Source organism: Aphelocoma coerulescens, chromosome 1, assembly GCF_041296385.1.
Source record: "Aphelocoma coerulescens isolate FSJ_1873_10779 chromosome 1, UR_Acoe_1.0, whole genome shotgun sequence".
Lineage (NCBI taxonomy): Eukaryota > Metazoa > Chordata > Aves > Passeriformes > Corvidae > Aphelocoma > Aphelocoma coerulescens.
In genome coordinates this window covers 72,315,820-72,334,756 of record NC_091013.1, presented here as the reverse complement: position 1 = coordinate 72,334,756, position 18,937 = coordinate 72,315,820, and the positions used below count along the sequence as shown (strand labels likewise).

The window sequence follows — 18,937 nt, the reverse complement described above, 5'->3', positions numbered from 1 at the left end:
CAGTGAAAGTAGAAGTAAGTTCCTGAGAGAAAGCACTTCCAAGTTTTACTCCTAGAATGCAACCTCTCTTGGTTTATTTGTAGCCAATATTCTGATAAAGTCATTTCCTTCTCGGTCAAGTGACATCGACTGTGGCTATTTTCAATTGTTCTTCCACTACTAATTGCTATGGCACTTGGCTGTAAACTTGACTTGAAATCCTAAGAATGGCTTCTTTCATAAGGGAGAATTATACCTTCTTTTCTTGTTTCTTAGATCATGAACAGCTTAATGCTGACTTCCATTCAGTTCATTCTTACCAGTGTTGCTTCGGGTTTGATGTCACTTCAGCAGGAATGTGTAAAAAGTAGCTCTCAAGTGAATAATATCCCACATATTCATTCATTAACCTCTCTCATTGATTGACCAATCCATCAGAAAGCTTCTCCCTAAGTCCCCGTATTGCAAACTGGGCTGCCTTGCCTCCCAGGGGAACCATGAGTACAACGTGCTCACTGCTCCCTGCCTATTGGATGCTGGGCATCAGTTGTTCCCCTTAATGTCCTCTTTTCCACATTTAGCCCTGAGTGCTAAACAGAGGGTAAATGAGCTCCTGCTAGTCCTGAACTGAAATTTCTCCTGACAGGTAGATGCCTTCCAGGGAGAGGCCTGATTTCTGCTGGTTGAACTCATCGTGCCCCTGCAGAGGAAGCAAAGTGTGTGTCTGTCATCAGCTGTAGTTCAGGTGTGCAGTCCAAAGAGCAACCTAATGGCGGTTGTAACACTAAAATATTAGACTGGGTATTAAAGCCTGTGGGTTGACTTGTTCCACTTACATTCCACTGGGATACCATTTTTCTTTCTCTGTCAAACAAAGCTATAAAAAAAATTCAAATTTCATGAACTCATTTATGAGTGACCACCATCAGGATCCTGTTTCATATGTAAGAGTGTATGGTGCCAGATTCTGATCACAATTAAGAACATGTTGACTGGAAGTGCTATTGAGATGAAACATCTTCATACATAGAATACCTTATATTTAGCCTCAGCTGCCAAAATCTAAACATCTATTTGAATACAGATGTTCTGTGTTCTGTATGTGGGCGAAAGTTTATAGCCCATGGGGTGACACAGCCTTCTCCAGAGGGCAGTGCAAACCATCCCTTTCAGATGGGTCAAATTCTGGAGATCCTGGTCCCTCATGCTTAATTATAAAGAGATCCTACATGATCAGCTTAGGCTGAGATACTTAAGATTTAAGTTACAAGAAGTGAATCCTACACTTGATTTTGTTAAAAACCATTAATTCAGATACACTTAGAACCAATCAAATGGCCAACATTTTGAATATGGGTAAGTACTTGGAAGAAAGAAATTGCTGCATCTTACTCACAGTACATTTCAAATTCTTCTGATGCGTGTTGGGAAAGCCAGGTTAGAAATAGTGGTAATTTTTGCTTCTGAAGATGCCAGTACTCAGTAAAAACTAAGAGCCAAGCAAAACTCTCAAGATGAAACCAAAGATCCCTGGGGACTGAGGCAAATGAACTATTTTTAGCCTAAAGGGATAGCATGCCAACAGAATCATACAGTTACAACTACTTTCACGTTGTCAAGTCTGGAGCTCTTCCTCAATGTGCCTTCTGTGAAGACTATTTTCTGAATAAATCTAGGGACAAAAGAAAAATGCACAGGATTCCAAAGAATCATTTGTTTAAAGGCTACGAGCCTCCTAATATATGACACCTCTCACCAATTGTTACAGGCTCAGGCTAGCTAAATAACATGGCTGGGAATAATGTAAAAGGGTTTTATTTACTTTAGTGATTTGAAGCTTCCTGTGGAAATAGCTCCCAGGTTTCCTGATGGAAGATTTTGTTTATCTTTGCCAAGCACCATCAGGAATCTCAAAATAAAATGCGCTTAGTGACATTGGGAAACCAGGGAGATAAGGCAGAGCTGTTCCTGTTTCACCCTCTGTAATTGCAAACACACCCATGGGCCTGCTGTGTGCCAGCAAAACAGCCCAAAATGTAGGGAAAGGGGCAGGCTGGAGGAAAGGGGGCTAATAGAATTAAATTTGGCATAAAGGTGTTGTTACAGAGACTGTTTCCATACCAGTGAGCAGGAGAGCTTTCAGAAATCACCTTTCTACACTGCTTTTATATAAGCTTCACAGCTACTTTCGAGTCTTGAATGATGATTTGCTTTCAGAGCTAAGTCAGTGACTACACCAAAAATGCTCTTCCTCTGACAGAAGCCATAGGAAAAGCTACTCCAAGGCCCATGGTCTTCATGTCATACACCCACAAGCACAATGTATAAAATGATGTATATCACTCTCAAACTTCCTAGGAAAAGATAGGCAGGTTTCAATTGAAGCCCAGAAATAGATTTACAGTAACTAAAGAAAGTGCTTGTTCTTCCTAGATTCTCTCTCCTGGCGCTAATCTCCTTATGTTTACCTTTCCCTGAAGGAGTGGAACTTGTCAGCTCCTAACTAGAGCTCCTGGGACACGTTCTGTCTTCCACCACCTTCCTAATGGTTTCTGCCTACAAAAAAGAGACCCCTCACAGCGCTGCAGCCACGCCACCGGAGTACGTGCATTTTCTCACCCCCAGGACAAGGGCTGAGGGAGGTTGCCTTCAAGGAAAGGGATCTTCCTGTTAAGAACAGGCTTTGTCTCCATCTGCTCTTTGGAGTAATTTCTGGCTTGTCACTTTTACAGAGGGCAGCAGCTCCTTTTCCTACAAGGAATCTCCCCTCCTGCTTAGACACTTCTCTTACTTGTAGACACTTTTGTGTGGCTCAGACTGACTTCAAATGGCGCCAGCAGACTCAACAACATAAGATAAACTAGCCCTAAGCTGTCACACAAAACCTGAAGTATTGGTTTTGGACTCATCAGAAGGAAATACTTTGCAGTGTCCTGTTCACATCCATCAGCATTTAAGGCTCTCAGGTTTTTACTCCCTCCGTGCATTTTCCAGCACATTCTGGATGTGTTTGTTTCTTGATGTGAAACACAGGCTGTACCCAGCCATGGCAGTTTGGTCTCAGCCCGATGGAGGAGAATTATGGTGAGCCTAACTGGATTTTTGTAGGGACTAAACTGCAGTATCATTTACACTGCCTTCGATCAATGCAAGTGAGTGTCAGAGGATGATCAGGACTTTCCACGTCACACAACTGAAGTGCTCAGCTCCAGGAGCTCAAAGTACAAATGCATTTCAACTTCACCACCCTATAAAGAATGCTTGCCACTAGTCAAGATGTTCAGAAATTCCAAGCCATAACAAATCTGGCACTCCTCTTTCTGAACACCAGTCAATATAAGATTCTTCAAAGGAAAAGTCACAATCTTCTGCATGTTCTCATGCAAGCTTTAGTATCAAGGAGAAGGATTTCCTTCCATCCTTGGTTAAGATCTGAATGCTAGATCTAAGCAGGAAAACTAACTCCTTCATGTCACTGCACTAAACTACTCAAAATCACCATCAAAACTTTGAAAGGGAGATTTGGATACAGTGAATGGGGTCCATCAAAGTACAGCTTCATTTGGTTTCAGGATCTTCCATGACATATTTTGAAAACTGAGGAGTAAGAGTTAGAGAAGGCCAAATTCAGCATCTTGCACATTGAAAGAGCAGCATTCTCAGTGAATGACTCTCAGTGACTTCTCCAAGTTTCATGTGAAGTACCCACACAAAGATGAGACTATCATTGGCATGTTAATTTATGCAAACCTATGTGCTTGTTCAGCTTTATGTCCAAACAGACACAATGTGAGGATAGGGATGAAAGCAAAACTGAGAGTGGGGACAGGAGTCATCTTCAAGGTGGCAAATGTTCTTGTCACTTCCATTAATAGAACACGGAGACATTCTGCTTGTTTCTGTACTTTAACAAACAACCTGCCTATGTGTCACTTATCTGCTTATACTTCTCATGCTCCTTACCAATTTTCTATATTTATAGATAACTGGCACTTTCTAAATGTGAAAGTGTATTATGACATGGAGCTTTAACAGCTGTAGACACCCACAAATGAAGCCTGCCAGGTGAAACTGTACCAGCAGCACAACAGTGGATACCAAAAAAAGAGATGACGAGTGCTTGCAGTGGGTGATGCTCTGTTTAGGGGCACTAAGGTGCCCATCTGCTGGCATGACAGGGACTTATGCTGCCTTCTGGTAGCTAAGGCCAGAGATGTTACTGAGAAGGTGCCACAACTTGTCAGGAGCACTATTATTCATTGCTACTCTTTTGTGTGAGCAAGAGCGATACCTCAAGCTGGAATCTGGGCAGATTCAAGGAAGACTACAAAATCCTGGAGGTGCCAGAGAAAAGTATAGGTGTCCAAGCTATCTTTTCTTCTATTTTACCAGTTAGAGGAAAGGGTGCTCTCCTGGAAGCAGAAAACCAGATCATCTGGGTCAACAGATCTACTCAGATGGGCAGCAGCTCTGTGGAAAGGAACCTGTGGTGGACAACAAGCTCAGGATGAACGGTGTGTTGCTATGGCAAAAAAAGCCAACAGGCTGCTGGGTTGCACCAGCAAGGGCATCACCAGCAGAGATAAAGAAGTCATGACACTCTACTCAGAACTTGTCAGGCCACACCCAGAATGCTGCATTCAGTTTTGGTCCCCTCTATACAAAACAGACGTGGAAAATCTGGAAAGGGTCCGGAAAGGTGCCACAAAGATGATCAAAGGACTGGAAAGTCTGCTGTATGAGGAGAGGCTGAGAGAACTGGGTTTGTGTAGCCTTGAGAAAAGGCTTAGGGGAGACTTTATCAACATGTTCCAGTATTTAAAGGGTGCCTACAAAGAAGCTGGGGACTCCTATTTTACAAGGAGACACATGGAAAATACCAGGGGTAATGGGTACAAGTTACTCCTGGGGAGATTCTGATTGGACACAAAAGGAACATTTTTCACAATGAGAACAATTAGCCATTGGAATAACCTCCCCAGGAAGTGGTGGATTCCCCAATATTGCATGCTCTTAAGATCCATCTGGACAAGGTGCTGTGCTTTTGCCTAGACAGGTTGGACCAAATGATCCTCGAGGCTCCTTCCAACTTGGTATTCTATGATTCAGCTAGTCAGAATATTTAAAAAATACAAAGTTTGGGAGGGGGAACACTTTGTGAAGTAGCTTTCCTTTTTTTTTCTTTTTACTAAATCTAGTGAGTGTGTGTCTCTTCTCTTTTGATATCTCTCAGAATAGAAATAGAATGAGTTTTACTAAAATCACTCATCAGAATTATAAACAAGAGAATGACAACATAAAAATCCCAGAGATTATGATTTGGGGATTAAAGCATCTAAATATTTTAGCCTTTTTGCTTTTTCTCATATTTTCAAATGAATTACATTTCTTTAATGATCTACCCTGAAAATTGCCAACAGTCTAAGTTTATAAAACTATTGCTTTATAAACAAAACAAAACTTTTGACAGAAAACAAATCCTTTGTAGTTGCATGCGCAGACTTTACGTTGCTGAACAATGCAGTAGTTATTCCCAAAAACACATTGTGGGTTTTTTCAGAAATTCCTGAAGTAAAACATTAAATCATTTGTTTGTGAAAACTCTAAACACATCTTGTAATGCAAAAATAACAGAAAGCATACTCATGCACACAGATAACACGATAGGAATTCTCAGTGCCCTGGTCCAAATGACATTCAAGGCTGTCTTTCTCAGAAGAGGAAACAAAACTGTAATCTGTACTCTGACTCTTTTACACCTGTAAATTGCCATTGTCCCTGAGATCTGTGAGGGGTACCCCAGACATCTTTAGCATCATGAAGGCTGCAGTCACTGGCACTGTTCTAGATGCTGTGTTGTGACACATCCAGGTGGGCAACAGAGTAAGGCTGTAGACATCGTCAATGTCACACATGAAACTGGCTTACTGGTGGATGAAAATACACTAAAATTTCATATATGAAATGACTGCAGAGATGAACCAAAATGGGGAATTACTCATTGTTGTATTTGTGAATAATTTGTGTCATGCTTGATACTTGATGGAGGAATGTGTCATTCACCAATTTGGTAATCTTAGAAATTCAGAGCAGCTGCTGTGAAACCTACCAGCATCACCCAAAAGCATGGTATGAGCTTACAAGTGCATACATCACAGCAATTCTGAAACCATGGTATATTAAAAAGCCACAACAGCCTAACAGTTGTAATCCCAGGATCAGGAAACAAGTTTGAATCTATAGAGGATTAGATCTTACCTGTTACAATAAAACTGACATTTCTTTCAGATTTGCCCACTTTATTGGATGCCACACAGCTGTAGATTCCTGAGGATTTGGCTTCAGCTACAACAAGAGTGCTAGCAGTCTGCAAAAGAAAGAAGAGGTTTAGTTCTCCCTGGCTCAAGAGCTCAGTTAAAGCTCGCCTTCTCTTTTTCCTAAGTCTCACCACTGGCAGACCCAAGATCCACTCTTTCCATTCATTCAGTGATGGGCACCTCTGGGGCTATTTAAAGGAGATGTCATCATATACAGTTTTGGAAATGGGAGAAGAATAACAGGAAACAAGCTCCTTGGGTGACCCTTATATCATCAAAGCCATCATGACCAAAAATCTCTGAATGTGTCTTTCAGTTTGATTTATCTCTTGCTGGTGATGTAATGGTAACCTACAAGACATGAAGCATGACACAGTGTGTTTCACACGAGGAGATAAGCAGCCTGTAGGAGAGCCAGACTGCAAAGGCAATAGGTGAGGCATGCCTCAGGCATTTGGATAATGCTGGGGGAAAAATGTCACTCCGTTTGGCACTAAACTCATTTGCTTTCTCTTTCATTTTCCCACGTACGTGTCAGGTGAGACAGAACAGCAGCAAAAGAGATGTTTACCCATTCTCTTTTGTACTATTTTCTGTTCTTGGACTTAATATTTCTATAATTAAATAATAATGTGTCAGTTTTATTTATGTTCTATTTTATCACCATCTTAAGAGGTCCAGCACACTAGTTATTTTCTCAGAGTTATATGACTTGAAAGATAGGACCTTGAAAAGCCAGGGACCAAAAACACCTAATGTGCCCTTAAGAAACATAAAAACCATTGTAATAATAAGAGTTATACCTTTAGGGTGATGGAAAGCCATAGTCTAATGGCTCGGACACTAAGCAAAAGAGTAAAGTTATGCAGAAACAACTGACATGTCATTCTGTTAGAGAGCTGAGACATGAGGCATGAACATGGACTTCATCAGCGTAATGTGCTCCCAGTTACAACTTGGTAGCCTCATTTTCTGTCTTTCTGCTGCCATTTTACTTCTTCTGTAAAACATGGTTTGGCTGAAGTTACAGGCAAAGCTGGGACGGTAAAGGAAATTGTGGGCCTTCAGAATCCCACTGTTTGGAATTGTTTGGCTCTTCTAAAAACTTTAAAAATAAGTTCTGTGCAATTAATACATTCTTTTAAGTCTGCCTGATTGCAGAAGTTCAGAGACAAGCACAAGAGGGTGAGGCAGTAATAAACAAGGACCAGTTATCTACATTTCAACATAAACACTGACTGGACATTTGCCCTGCTTTTGTCTCCTACTGGGAGAATTCATAGCTATCCCCAAACTCCTGTTGAGCCCCTAAGTAACATAGATCTTCTGGTTTCCAAAAATCATTCTTTAGTAGAAAGAGTCTATTACTTTTCCTACTGCTTAAGCAAACACAGTTGAGGCAAATAATTTGATTTTGGCTTATTTGTTTTAGAAGACTGCACTATGGTAAAATCACTACAAGTCATGCTAAAAGCACCTCTACCCTGTTAAACTGTGTCTGTGACCAACTACCTGTCTGCTAACACACTATGTAACATTTCTAGCTATAATTTTTCTAAACTATCTTTTTGGGTCTTCTGTGAGATGAAAGAGGATCAGTAATAACAGATAGATAATTAAAGCCCTTAGAAAAAATCATCCTGTTTTGCTAAATTCAGTAGGCTGATCTCTACAAATTTCTAATTATAAAGGGTGGGCCCAGCCCTGTCCATATTTTGCCATTCTCTTTGAATTTCTTCCAGGTTCTAAACATAATTTTTTAAAGTGTGGACACAGAACCCAGCACCAGGATTCCTGCATCTGTTTTATCAACACTAACTCAGACCAGAAGGAAGTCCCACAATGTCTGCCACAGAAGGCTAATGTGAGTGGTTAAAAACTGCTTCTGCCATCCCAGACTTTCCACCAAAAAATAGCCTTTTTCCTACTAGCTGGTATTACCTCACAGCAACTTTGCCCAGGAAGCAACTGTGACCTAACATGCACAGTGAAGAAGAATGAAGCTCTTGCTCTCTGACTCCAGGACACCTGTCTCTAATCTACTATACACAGAGACAGAGCATTTCTGAGCCTGAAAAACACATGCTGACTATCCCTCCCACAACTACTCGAAAGGTTTGAAAAGTTTTTGGAAGTATCAGACTACGTTTTGTCCTTATACCATAAGGTATTACTTTTTAATGGAAAATTGTGCATACTATTTTGAGTTTTACTGCTTCAGCCCATTGTGATATGATTATTATTTTTATCACATTGAGGACAGCACACAGAGTTATGCTAAAGCAGTGTGACTGCACTGACTTACAGACTATGCCTTATTATTATGCAGTGTTTTGGTTTTGACCAACTTACACGGTCCCAAATACTTCTTTAGCATGGGCCAAGGATCATTTCCAACAGGCAACTCCCATGCAAGCAGTGTCTCTTTGGAAGGCAGGGGAAATAAATGCTATGAGCACAGGAGGCCTTAGTGGCAGAGAGCACACACTGATATGTTTACTTGACTAAGGCAGAGCAAGCCACAGTGTCTAGGAGGAAGCAAGACTGACTTTGTAACAGAACAGAATATTCTCTGTGTAAATCTTTTAGCTTATAAATTAGTCACAAGGATAAGATAACATCTCTTTAAATAGTTTGTGAGCCCTCCAGTGGTGCTGTCTGTGTTTTGCATTGTGGATGCCAGCCAAAACCCACCCGAGAAACAATGTGTACAAAACTAGGCATGGCATGTTGTTGTTTATGGAGAAACTATGGCTGTTTGACATCAGTTTGTGCAGCACGGCTCCTCTATACAGCTACTGCTGCAAAAGAAGCAAAAGGTTTTGCAATCTTGTATCATCTAGCATCACAACAGGGAGTTTCAGGCTCTGGATTTGCAACTACATTATATACAGAAAGTCTGAACTGAGTTGGCATGATCAGACAGAACAGGCAAATCCCTCCTGGCATGCTCAATATCTTGAGCATCATCTGTCCACAAACCCCATTTACCACCAAAGTTTTGGCCCTTTAGTCCTTTTTTTCTACTCCTATCATCTCAGCTGAAGCACTATGTTACAGGCTCATTTCAAACCAGGGGCTAGGGAAATAAGTCCCATACTGCTGCTGCTTTGCCAGGCAAATAAAAGAGACATAAAGCAGAAATCGTAAGAGATGGAAGAAGAATTTACAGATTTGTTTGTGGTGGAAACTGATGACAAAAAGACTGGGGAGGCAAAGAGAGTACAAAGCAGCTGACACGATCATTACGCTTGGAGCCAGGGTGGGCTGGTCTTTCCCCTGGAGGGTCTGCTTGAATTTCTGTTTTCTCAAAGTAGCTGAGATAGAGGATTCCCAGTGCTCCAGCTGATGGCAGAGAAGGAAAAGGAGTCTTCAGGAAATGTTTGGCAACCTGGCTCTTATGTGACTCCCAGAAGGCCTCCGTAGACACTGACATAAACTTGCTCTGCTCAGAGATTGCTGACCTGACTTCTTGAAACAGCCCAAGCATTTAAAAAGCAAAACACTGCCCTTTCAACAGAGAGCAGGTTAGTGCAAGTCTGTCAGTTATTGCCGATTCCCTTCTGGTTATGCTTTTAAGAAAAACTATTTGTTGAAAGAAAAAAAGGGAATAAATGAAAATATGCTCTCTTTACGCCCTTGGATTTATCTTTGTCTAAAGGAATATCATTTATCATTTAGGAAGACCCATATCTGAATATTGGTACCGCACTGTTGGATTGGTCTGTTTGTGCCACAGACATTCAATCTGCATGCCTCACATGTTGGCAAGGAGCATCAGAGCAAAGCATCAGGTCAACACATTTCACCTTCAGGACCACCACAGAAGAAACACCAGAATATCCACAACAGGAGGACATGAGTATGTGCAGGAGAGCACCCACTTTCCCCCTGGGGTTAGACAGAAAAATCTCTGCAAGTTGCTGCCATATAGCAAGCAGAGCCGCGTTTTCCCTCTGCACCCCGTGCTGTCCTGCTGGAACAGTCCATGGGACACAGCTGGCTGGCTAGCAAAGAATCACAGCACAGACCAGTATCAAAGGGTATCCCTGCCCTCCTCCCCAGGGCAAAGCAGTGCTCCATTCACACCTCCCTCCTGCTCCAAGGGAGGGGATCAACCTCAGGAGTGGAGGGAGGCGCAGCTCAGCAGCAGCAAGCCCCAAGTTCTTCTGGTTTTAATCTCACCAAGGGCTTGGCTCTGCTGGTACCTCCCAACAATTCACTTTGAAGTGTTGACAGCAATTCTAGTAGCACTCGGGAAGGCTCCAGGAGAAGTTACAATGTGTTGAAGAGAGGCAAGTGACGCTCCCCCTGCTATCTTTAGCCTGGGCTCTGAGGAAGATCATACTGTCCGTATATTCATCTGCCTGTCAGCCTGTCCATCTGTCTGCCAGTATCCTCTCCTCCCCCACGTGCTCGGTAATTTTTGAATCCATTGTCCAAGACTTATTGACAACTCAAAGCTTGTTAAGATCTCATGCATTTCATGAAAACCAGCTGTTGAGTAGAGGAGAAAGATCAAAACGCTGCAGTGAGCTGAACAGCTTTCTCTTCCTCTTTGGGTTCCAGATGGCCAATCTGCACAGATGTACTGGCCAGACAGCTGGCATGTGTCAGGACTGAGAACAGACACAGCACATGACTTCTTCATCTCATCAGTAATGTGGGAACTTGGAAGAAAGGTAGATGTTTAGGGCTTGGCACAGAAGATGCAGGAGAGATGGAACCATTCTATTTTGCACGATTACACTTATCAGTCATGTCCAGGAAGGACTGACTCCTCTGATTATCTAGCACTCTGCTTTGGAGGGTTACAATTTTTAATACTACCACCAGCCAGGTTGACCCATCTTTGCCAGCCAAGCCAGAGATGCACAAGGGTGCGTCTAAATTTTGTCTTACAGAATCATGTTGCAGGGCCATTACTTTCCATTTTCCATGAAGTCAAGTGACTTTGTCATTCACAAGTGCCACTAAAAACTTGTGTCAGTTAGGTAGTCATGCAGTGGAAAACAAAGCCATCCATCCATCCATATATATATATTTACACACACACACATACATATATGCATGATAAACCCCAATTTCATGCATCTATCCTTTATACACAATTCCTGGAGGCATACCCTGTGACACAGACCCAGCTTTCATGGTACCTTCTATTGGTCAGTGGGGCTCCAACATTTGCTAGCAGCAGAGGCATGAGGCCGTCACGGACATTCTGTTCCATTTCAGGTTCTCAAAAATGTGGTTCTATGGGTTAGGTCCCAAAACCAAGAGGATTTTCTCCCACTCCCTCCAACCTTTTCCCGTACTCAACTACATCTCTCATCTACTGTCTCCATTCCTTTGATTTATAATTCTTTCTTCTTGGCCCACGCTTTTGCTTTTCCCCATCTGAACCTGCCTTCTTAGTGGTCTTCTGCACGTGCTCCATACCCAGGATCCTTGTTGACTTCTCCTACAGCACCCTGTCCCTTGTACCCCTGTACAAGGTGTACCAAGTGCTTCCAAAGCTGTTGATAAGCCAGTGTGTGCCCGCACACTGAGGAGAGAACAGATGCCTGTATGCATGCACTGCTTCGGATGGCATGCACTGGCACAATGAACGCACCAGCTCTTTGTACCTTATTATTGCAGGTCATTCACTGATTGACATTCTAATGAACACTGACCATGCAAAGAATAATAATCAGTGTTAGCCCTCAGTTAGACATAGCAGTTAGCTTTAGCTGGGAACACTGAGAAGTGATGGGTGTTAGTGGTTGAATGACAGGAGAGTGCCTGTGACCTGTTTACACGATAAGCCTAAGAATAGCGCAGCTTTGTCGGAAGTCACTGAAATGTCCAACAAAACGAGAATGAAAACTTTGGGTGGGGGAAGCAAATCACTTCAAGATTTGTCTTATGATTAAGTATTATGGCTTGTGTTACGAAGTTCTTCCATTGTACCACTCGAGTTTCTCAATGTCTGCTTAGAGAGGCTTTAGCGGAAATGTTACTAAAACACTGTTGTCACAGTTTCTCTGTCACCAAAGAATAATGTAATGCAGGCTTCCTGCACTACTTTAACTGCACAGGCACAGGGCTTGAGGTTTTTCTAATTTTAAAATATACTTGTGGCTACCTTGATAACTGCAGACAAACAAACAACCTACCACAGCAAAGAGCCAAACTGGAGGCACTTAGATGTTGCACATATTGGAAACATGTGGAACTGGCACAATGCCTTTAGGAAGGTGAAATCAGCTACCTTCATTGCTAAAGAAACCTGTTGATCACTCCTTGTTCATCTCTTCCCTTGCTTACAATAATCTCATCCTGTGACCACCCTCATTTCTCCTTTCATGCTAACCCAAATGTGAAACTTTCTGAGTTTCTTCATTCATTTCCTACCTCTTTGTCTCCCACATCTTTGTTGTTTCCATTGAGCTTTGAGATTGTTTTTACCACACTTGCTGTCTTGGGATGTGGAAGCAGGGTAGACACTGTTTATTTAGCAGGGCACCACCGATGTGGAAGTGCCTCAGAGAGCTGTTCACAGCTGCTTGCAGGAGTAGAACTGCTCACAGTAGCAGTCCATCAGAGACAGGCATTCGTGATGACGTGCTGCATTCAGTGAGCTCAGTGCTATTAACACTCTGACAATGTTGCTGCAGATGGGCAAGGGTTCTGTCTGAACTGTCTCTTTGAGTTTGCTCAGGGAGACTGAGAGTGAGTCTTGGGCTGCAGAGAGTAAAAAGCCATAGATTCCCAGGGATTTAAAAGAACAATCCTGGATGCTCTAGAGCAGCTGTATGTACACTAATCATGCAACTCAGCTTGGCCAGAAGCCTGGGCATAGAGAGCATTTTTTACTTACAATAGCAATCCAGCTGTGCTTGAAAAGCTACAGAAGAGCAGCAGAAATAGAGAAACTTTAGAAAAGCTGTGGAAAAGCTGAGTAAAGAGATTGTTTCACCAACCTCCTGCTCCCCATAGAGACCAGGAGGAATAAGGCAAAACAAGGCAGACCTTTCTTAGTTGAACTAAATAGCAAAAAGACAAGGAATACCAGGGAGGACCAGTAAATTTCACTGCAAGTCCTTCCATGCAAAGACCATTCCTTGGTTCATTTCTGGGCACATTTTTCAAAAAGGGCTGCTTGCCAAAGACTTGCAGTTCTGCTGCAAGGACCCATTATTAGCATCTTCCTCCAGGGAGAAATTTATTTGCTGTTGACTGGAAGTTGCTTTGACATTTTAGCCACTCCTCTTCCACTGTCTCCAAAATGCATGGTACACAAGGAGAATGAGATCTGGTCATTAGACAGCTCCTTCTGCACCCTGTGAGCAGGTAGGACTGCACCCACAGCACAGCTATATGACTGCTGGAAAATAACTGATTCTTAGCATCTTGTTCATCATTCCCCCTTTGGAGTAGACTGTGTCTTCCTGTGCCTGAAATGATTTCCCTTTCCTCCTTCAAATCCCTCCTTATGTTTCACTTTTCGTGTGCTTTCCTATGATAGTGCACCCTAGGAAACTGTTTGCTCCCATCTTCGTCTTGATCTTTAAGCACGTAGAGCTGGACAGCTAAATAGGGCAAATGTCTCACTGGGATCCAGGCTGTTCCCATGTGCTGGAATGGTGCCATGAACACCTGTGATATTTTCTAAATAACATAACAGCAGGAGAAAATGCAGTCCCAGATCTGATTCTTGGCTGCACGTAAAACCCTGTTTATTCTGCGGTGTGTGAAAGGGCCTTGACATGAGAGTAACTACAGTTTATACCCATTTTCATATGCAGGAAACTGAAAAGCCATCAAGGAAAAGAGACCTATAACCCCAGTGCCCTTAGAATTACAAAAAGCATTTTAGTGTCACTAAAAATGAAAGGCCTAGAGTAAGATAGGCTTTAAAATTTATAATCTCTTTAGGTATTATTGCCACAAACCAAACTAACCTGTGAGAACAGACTCTGTGACAGTGTCATAGCATTGTACATCTTCACCTGAGCTGCTCAGAAGCACAGACCACCCAACCACACCAAATCAGTCTCATGTCTATCCCAGGGAAGTGCAGTTGACCTAGGGTATCCTTGATTTGAAGGCTTTAACTGATGGACAACCCTCCTTAGCCCTTGGCAAGGTAATCTCAATGGCTTCCTCTTCCACTTTCCACACCAATAGACTACAGGTCCACATGCCCTTTGGAATTATCTGCATCTCCCCATGGGATGCTTGACTTAGACTAACACCTAAAATTTCGATGATTAACACTGCTGGGATAAATCCCATCTTGCTGTCTCTGACTGAGATCTCTCTTAAACTTTGCTTCTGTAATCTGGATTCTCTTGGCTCTTCAGAATTTATTCCAAAAAAGACTTGGCCATCTAATCATCTAGGACCACATCTGTGAATAAACTCACTAATGAGAGTAAATAGTTTAATTCTCATAGAAAAAACAACATGAAATTGTGCAATTGCACAAAATGAAACAAAGATGGCCTGGAACCCTGCCCCTGTGCTCCGGAGGTACCCCAAGATACTTCAGGCCATGACTAAGAGAGCAGATACAGTGAATCCCGCTGATACACTCTCTTGGTATGTCACTTACCTTAATATGACTGCCTCCAGAAAAAAATACATCTCTGCCTCTCAGCAGATAAATACCAAGTATGAAAGTTATTTGCATGTATGCAGGTCCTCAAATCCAAACAATATCAAAATACTGGCTTCTTCTCTGTTACCTTGTTCTCACAGCATCTTACAGTGCCTTTTCAACACATGCTGTCACACAGAAAAGTTATCTGCTCCTAGGAATCATACCTTATTTTTGCCCTCTATTACAGCCGTTCGCTCAGAGATGCTCTGGATCCTGTTTCCTACGTTGCTGCCAGCTTTCAGGATGAAAGATCCTTCAGTATGAAAGCAAAAGCCATGCCTAAAGACAATAAAAATTGGAATTTAACCGATTTGGTGATAGAAATTGAACACATAAAACAAAGCAATTGTTTTGAAAACAGTGATTAGACAGGTGCTGTGATGACCAGGCAAGTATAATTACTTTTCATTAAATCTTGAGGTTTGTAGCCTGATAATCAGATTCACTTCCACAGCCCCTCCTTGAATATTTGCTCTCTGGTATCAGTGTTCACAGTTAACCCACTGCAAACTCAGAGGTCAGAATTTATAGTCAGAGCCTAAATATAGGGCTGTACAAGACCAACATCCCATTTCCAAAGCTCCTGTTTTCAGACATTGCCAAAACATGAGTTCATACTATTTTTAGCCTTTAACTCAAGACAAATTACATTTGTTCCAAGATCCATTCCATAATGCATTGGATGCTCTTTTACTCTGTGCAGGTTCTTTTTGTTTTAACAAAAAATGATGCCAGTTTTTACTTCTGAATTTTTTTTTTTAGTTCTGTTTACAAAATGCCAAAATATTAATATTGAGGTTCAATGATTACAAGACACACGGTAAAAATAAGCATAATCCTGCAAATTAACAAAACAAAGTTAAACTAAACTTAACGTACCTAAATTGCAAAGGGATTTAAATGATCATTTAACTGGAAAAAAAAATTCTTCTTAATGAATGGAAGTCCCAGAGAAAAAATGGTTTTGCCTTATGCAACAAATTGGCTTGTAATCAGAACATTCAGGTGTGGCCATGGTAGAACTAATTTTTTTCTTAAAGTCTGATTTGGTACACATGGAAATAAACACATTGGAATGCTTCTTATGTGCTGCCTGACTCTGTTCTTCTTTGAGAATATCTAGTTCAGTTTTTCATCCAGAATTTAGTTGTTGCTTGTTCAATTCCAGCTTCATTGGCAGAGATTAACCCTTCAGCTGCATGAAGTTCTTTCAAATACACTGTGTTTCTTGGATTTGAAAGATAATGGCTGTAGTATCTGTAATCAAATAGTTCTGGTTTATATAACAGTTGTTTGGAGAAATGAACTTTAAAGCCCAGTGACTGGAAAATAGAATATGATGCAATCCTGACAAAAGAATGAGGTTCATTTCCCTTCAGCCAACTCTGCAGTTTGCTTAAAATTTGTGTTGTTTAGAATATCAATGGTACATCAACTTTACACGCTTGTTTTTAATTGTGCAGCTTTGCGTCAAACTGGCCAACGTCTGAGCAGATATTACAGCTTAAAGAAATAATGACATGGAAACTAACTTGGGCTGCCCAAATTTCACAATGTGCATTGAGAGGATCAGTGTGTCAGAAAAGACAAAAAAACCCCAGGAGAAGGCAGTGGAGATTCATGCATGGAGAGAGGACAAGGAGCAAAAGCATGACAGGAAAGCCCTATCTACACTTCTTTCATACTTGGTTTAAAATCCAACTTCTAATACATGATTGTTGAGGCCAGGGTGGATGAAAGACAGCTGCATTACTATGGGCACTTGTTGCATTCAGAGGAGAAAAAATGGTTACAACTATTCAGAAAGGTAGATGTCATTTATTTTGCACATTTAATGCTTTAAGAAATCTGGTTCTGTAACAAGAATAAAACGCAGAAGGCATGATAATTTGGCTAAGCTTGGTAACATTTTCATGCCATAGAAGATATCAGAACCCAATTTACGATGCCAGGCACACAGGCAGTATCAAATGCACATCTTTGTGACTGGATGTAATCTGTACAAAAATCTCACTTCACCTGTGTCAAAAAGTGCCTCCTAATTTTTTTTTCCTATCCCCATGGAATGCATTTATGTTTCTTTGTTACATTGCTGAAATTTTGTACTCTTTAACATAGAAGTCCTTACAGAGAAACATACATTGGTAAAGGACAGAGAGAAGGCATAATGCATATTCAGAAGCTCCTTGTGCATCTCAGAAAAGCATCACCAATTTCCTTTCTTACAGCTCTGAAGCCTCCAGACTCAGTTGCTATTATTATACTCTTCCTCACAATTCCTTAAAAAGACCATATACATTTAGTGTGCCATGTCTAAGGGATGAGGACAGTGTTTTGTCTTTGTTGGTGCTTAGCACAATGAGGTGCTGATTACTCATTAATACCAGAAAGCAAACCACCATCATAACTACAATAGCATCACAATAACAAGAAAAACACATGTAAAGTGCCTGATTGGCCCTGGAGGCACATATGTGAACCCTACTGACGTCACATTCCATTCTATATCCGAACTGGCGATTACAATGTTAATGCAATTAGAGTAGAAAATCGAATACACTTCATAGCTGTTGTCCACGGTTTTAATAAAAAAGGAGTCACAATCAAACTGAGAATACTACATCCAACAGCACACAGCTGGAGATGTGAGTATTGTTGTACACACTACTTCAGCTCCACTGGCTGCTGGAGCAACAAATGTTTGCAGATCAGTTGCAGCACAGCTGCCAGGCAGAGTCTAGGACAAGACTCAGACTCATCCCTTTGGGTGCAGAACCAGATGCTTTCTCTCATCAGCTGCCAAATCCCTTCACTTTAACCTCAAATACACTAAAATAGCTCAGGGACAGCACACGAGCTGCGTCCACTATTCTGAGCTGGCTACTCAGGTTAGTACTCCAAGTCATCCCACCTCTTACTGCTGCCAGGGGTGCCATGTGAAAAACGCCGCCTAAGCCAGCAACATCAGGTAGAGATGGGGAAGGGAAAAATTAGTCAAGAGTCCTGCCTCTTCATGTGACCTCACCTTCTAACAACTGGCATTTTGTACCAGAAAGAGAAAAGGTTCTGCTGAACTTAGATGTAATCATCAAACCAAATGTTTGTGTTAAGCACAGATGCTTGGAGAGAAAGAGAGAAAACTGAAAACACAAAAATCTATGCTGGCTGGAACCAAAATAGGCAATAATCTTCCAGTTAACTTGATTGATGTTTCATAGCATGTGTCCTCACATAACATCAGCTACATATTTTTCTGATTTCAAAGAAATCACCAATTTCTTCAAACTGCCCACGCAGTAAAATAACAAGGGCATTGCATTTTTAGCAAGAACTGTCTGTGTTTCCAGGGAATACTACTGAATTTTAGATACTTGAATCTTACTCCAGATATCTCCAGAGCACATGAATTCCTGAAGTGTTTTGTTGTGGGATGAGCCTCAGTGCTTTGCATCTTCAGGAAATCTTACAGCAGGGTTACCGCCGGGTTAATGAAAAAGCACGTAGTGTGTGCAGGGATTGATAAACAAGCTGATATCCGCCAGCACATTTCTAAGTACTTCTTTCACCTGTGTCCCTGCAGACCCTTTCATATTTCTACTTTGTGGGTGCAACTCTGCACGTGTAGAGATCCCACATAACAATGCTAATGGGGGTGTGTACAAACCTAAGTTTCTAGAAGTTACACAACCTCAGAGCGAGGTAATCAGACTCTGCTGCCTTAGTCGAGCGCTGGTGAAAGCAGAGCTCTCAGGTTTATCACACACTAAGTAGTTTTTCCCATGTGCCTGCATGCGTGCTGGTGTGCACATTTGCAGGTGTGCACCTGCACAGGCACACATCGGCCTTTGTGTCAAGAGCCTGAGAAAAAGGCTATTCTTTTGTAAAAACAGGAGCCACTAATTCTCTGTAAGGTTTTCAGAGAAGCCCAGCACAGGGAGAAAGAGGGGTGAGAGTGGCTCTGCCTGTGGTAGGGCGAGTTCTGCTGTCAGACCTG

The 18,937-nt window shown here is 41.8% G+C and overlaps 1 protein-coding gene across 6 annotated transcripts in view; it reads right to left on the bottom strand.

The window, feature by feature from the left end:
- The window catches only part of FLT1 (fms related receptor tyrosine kinase 1), a 109,373-nt gene that overhangs the window by 41,932 nt on the left and 48,504 nt on the right, over positions 1-18,937 (bottom strand). For all 6 annotated transcript variants that reach the window (XM_069012687.1, XM_069012703.1, XM_069012680.1 and 3 more), the window contains exons 11-12: positions 15,108-15,222; positions 6,238-6,346 (exon numbers count right to left, since the gene is read on the bottom strand). In XM_069012687.1, coding sequence (XP_068868788.1) covers positions 6,238-6,346; positions 15,108-15,222 — 224 coding nt within the window. The remainder of the gene's footprint in view (positions 1-6,237; positions 6,347-15,107; positions 15,223-18,937) is intronic.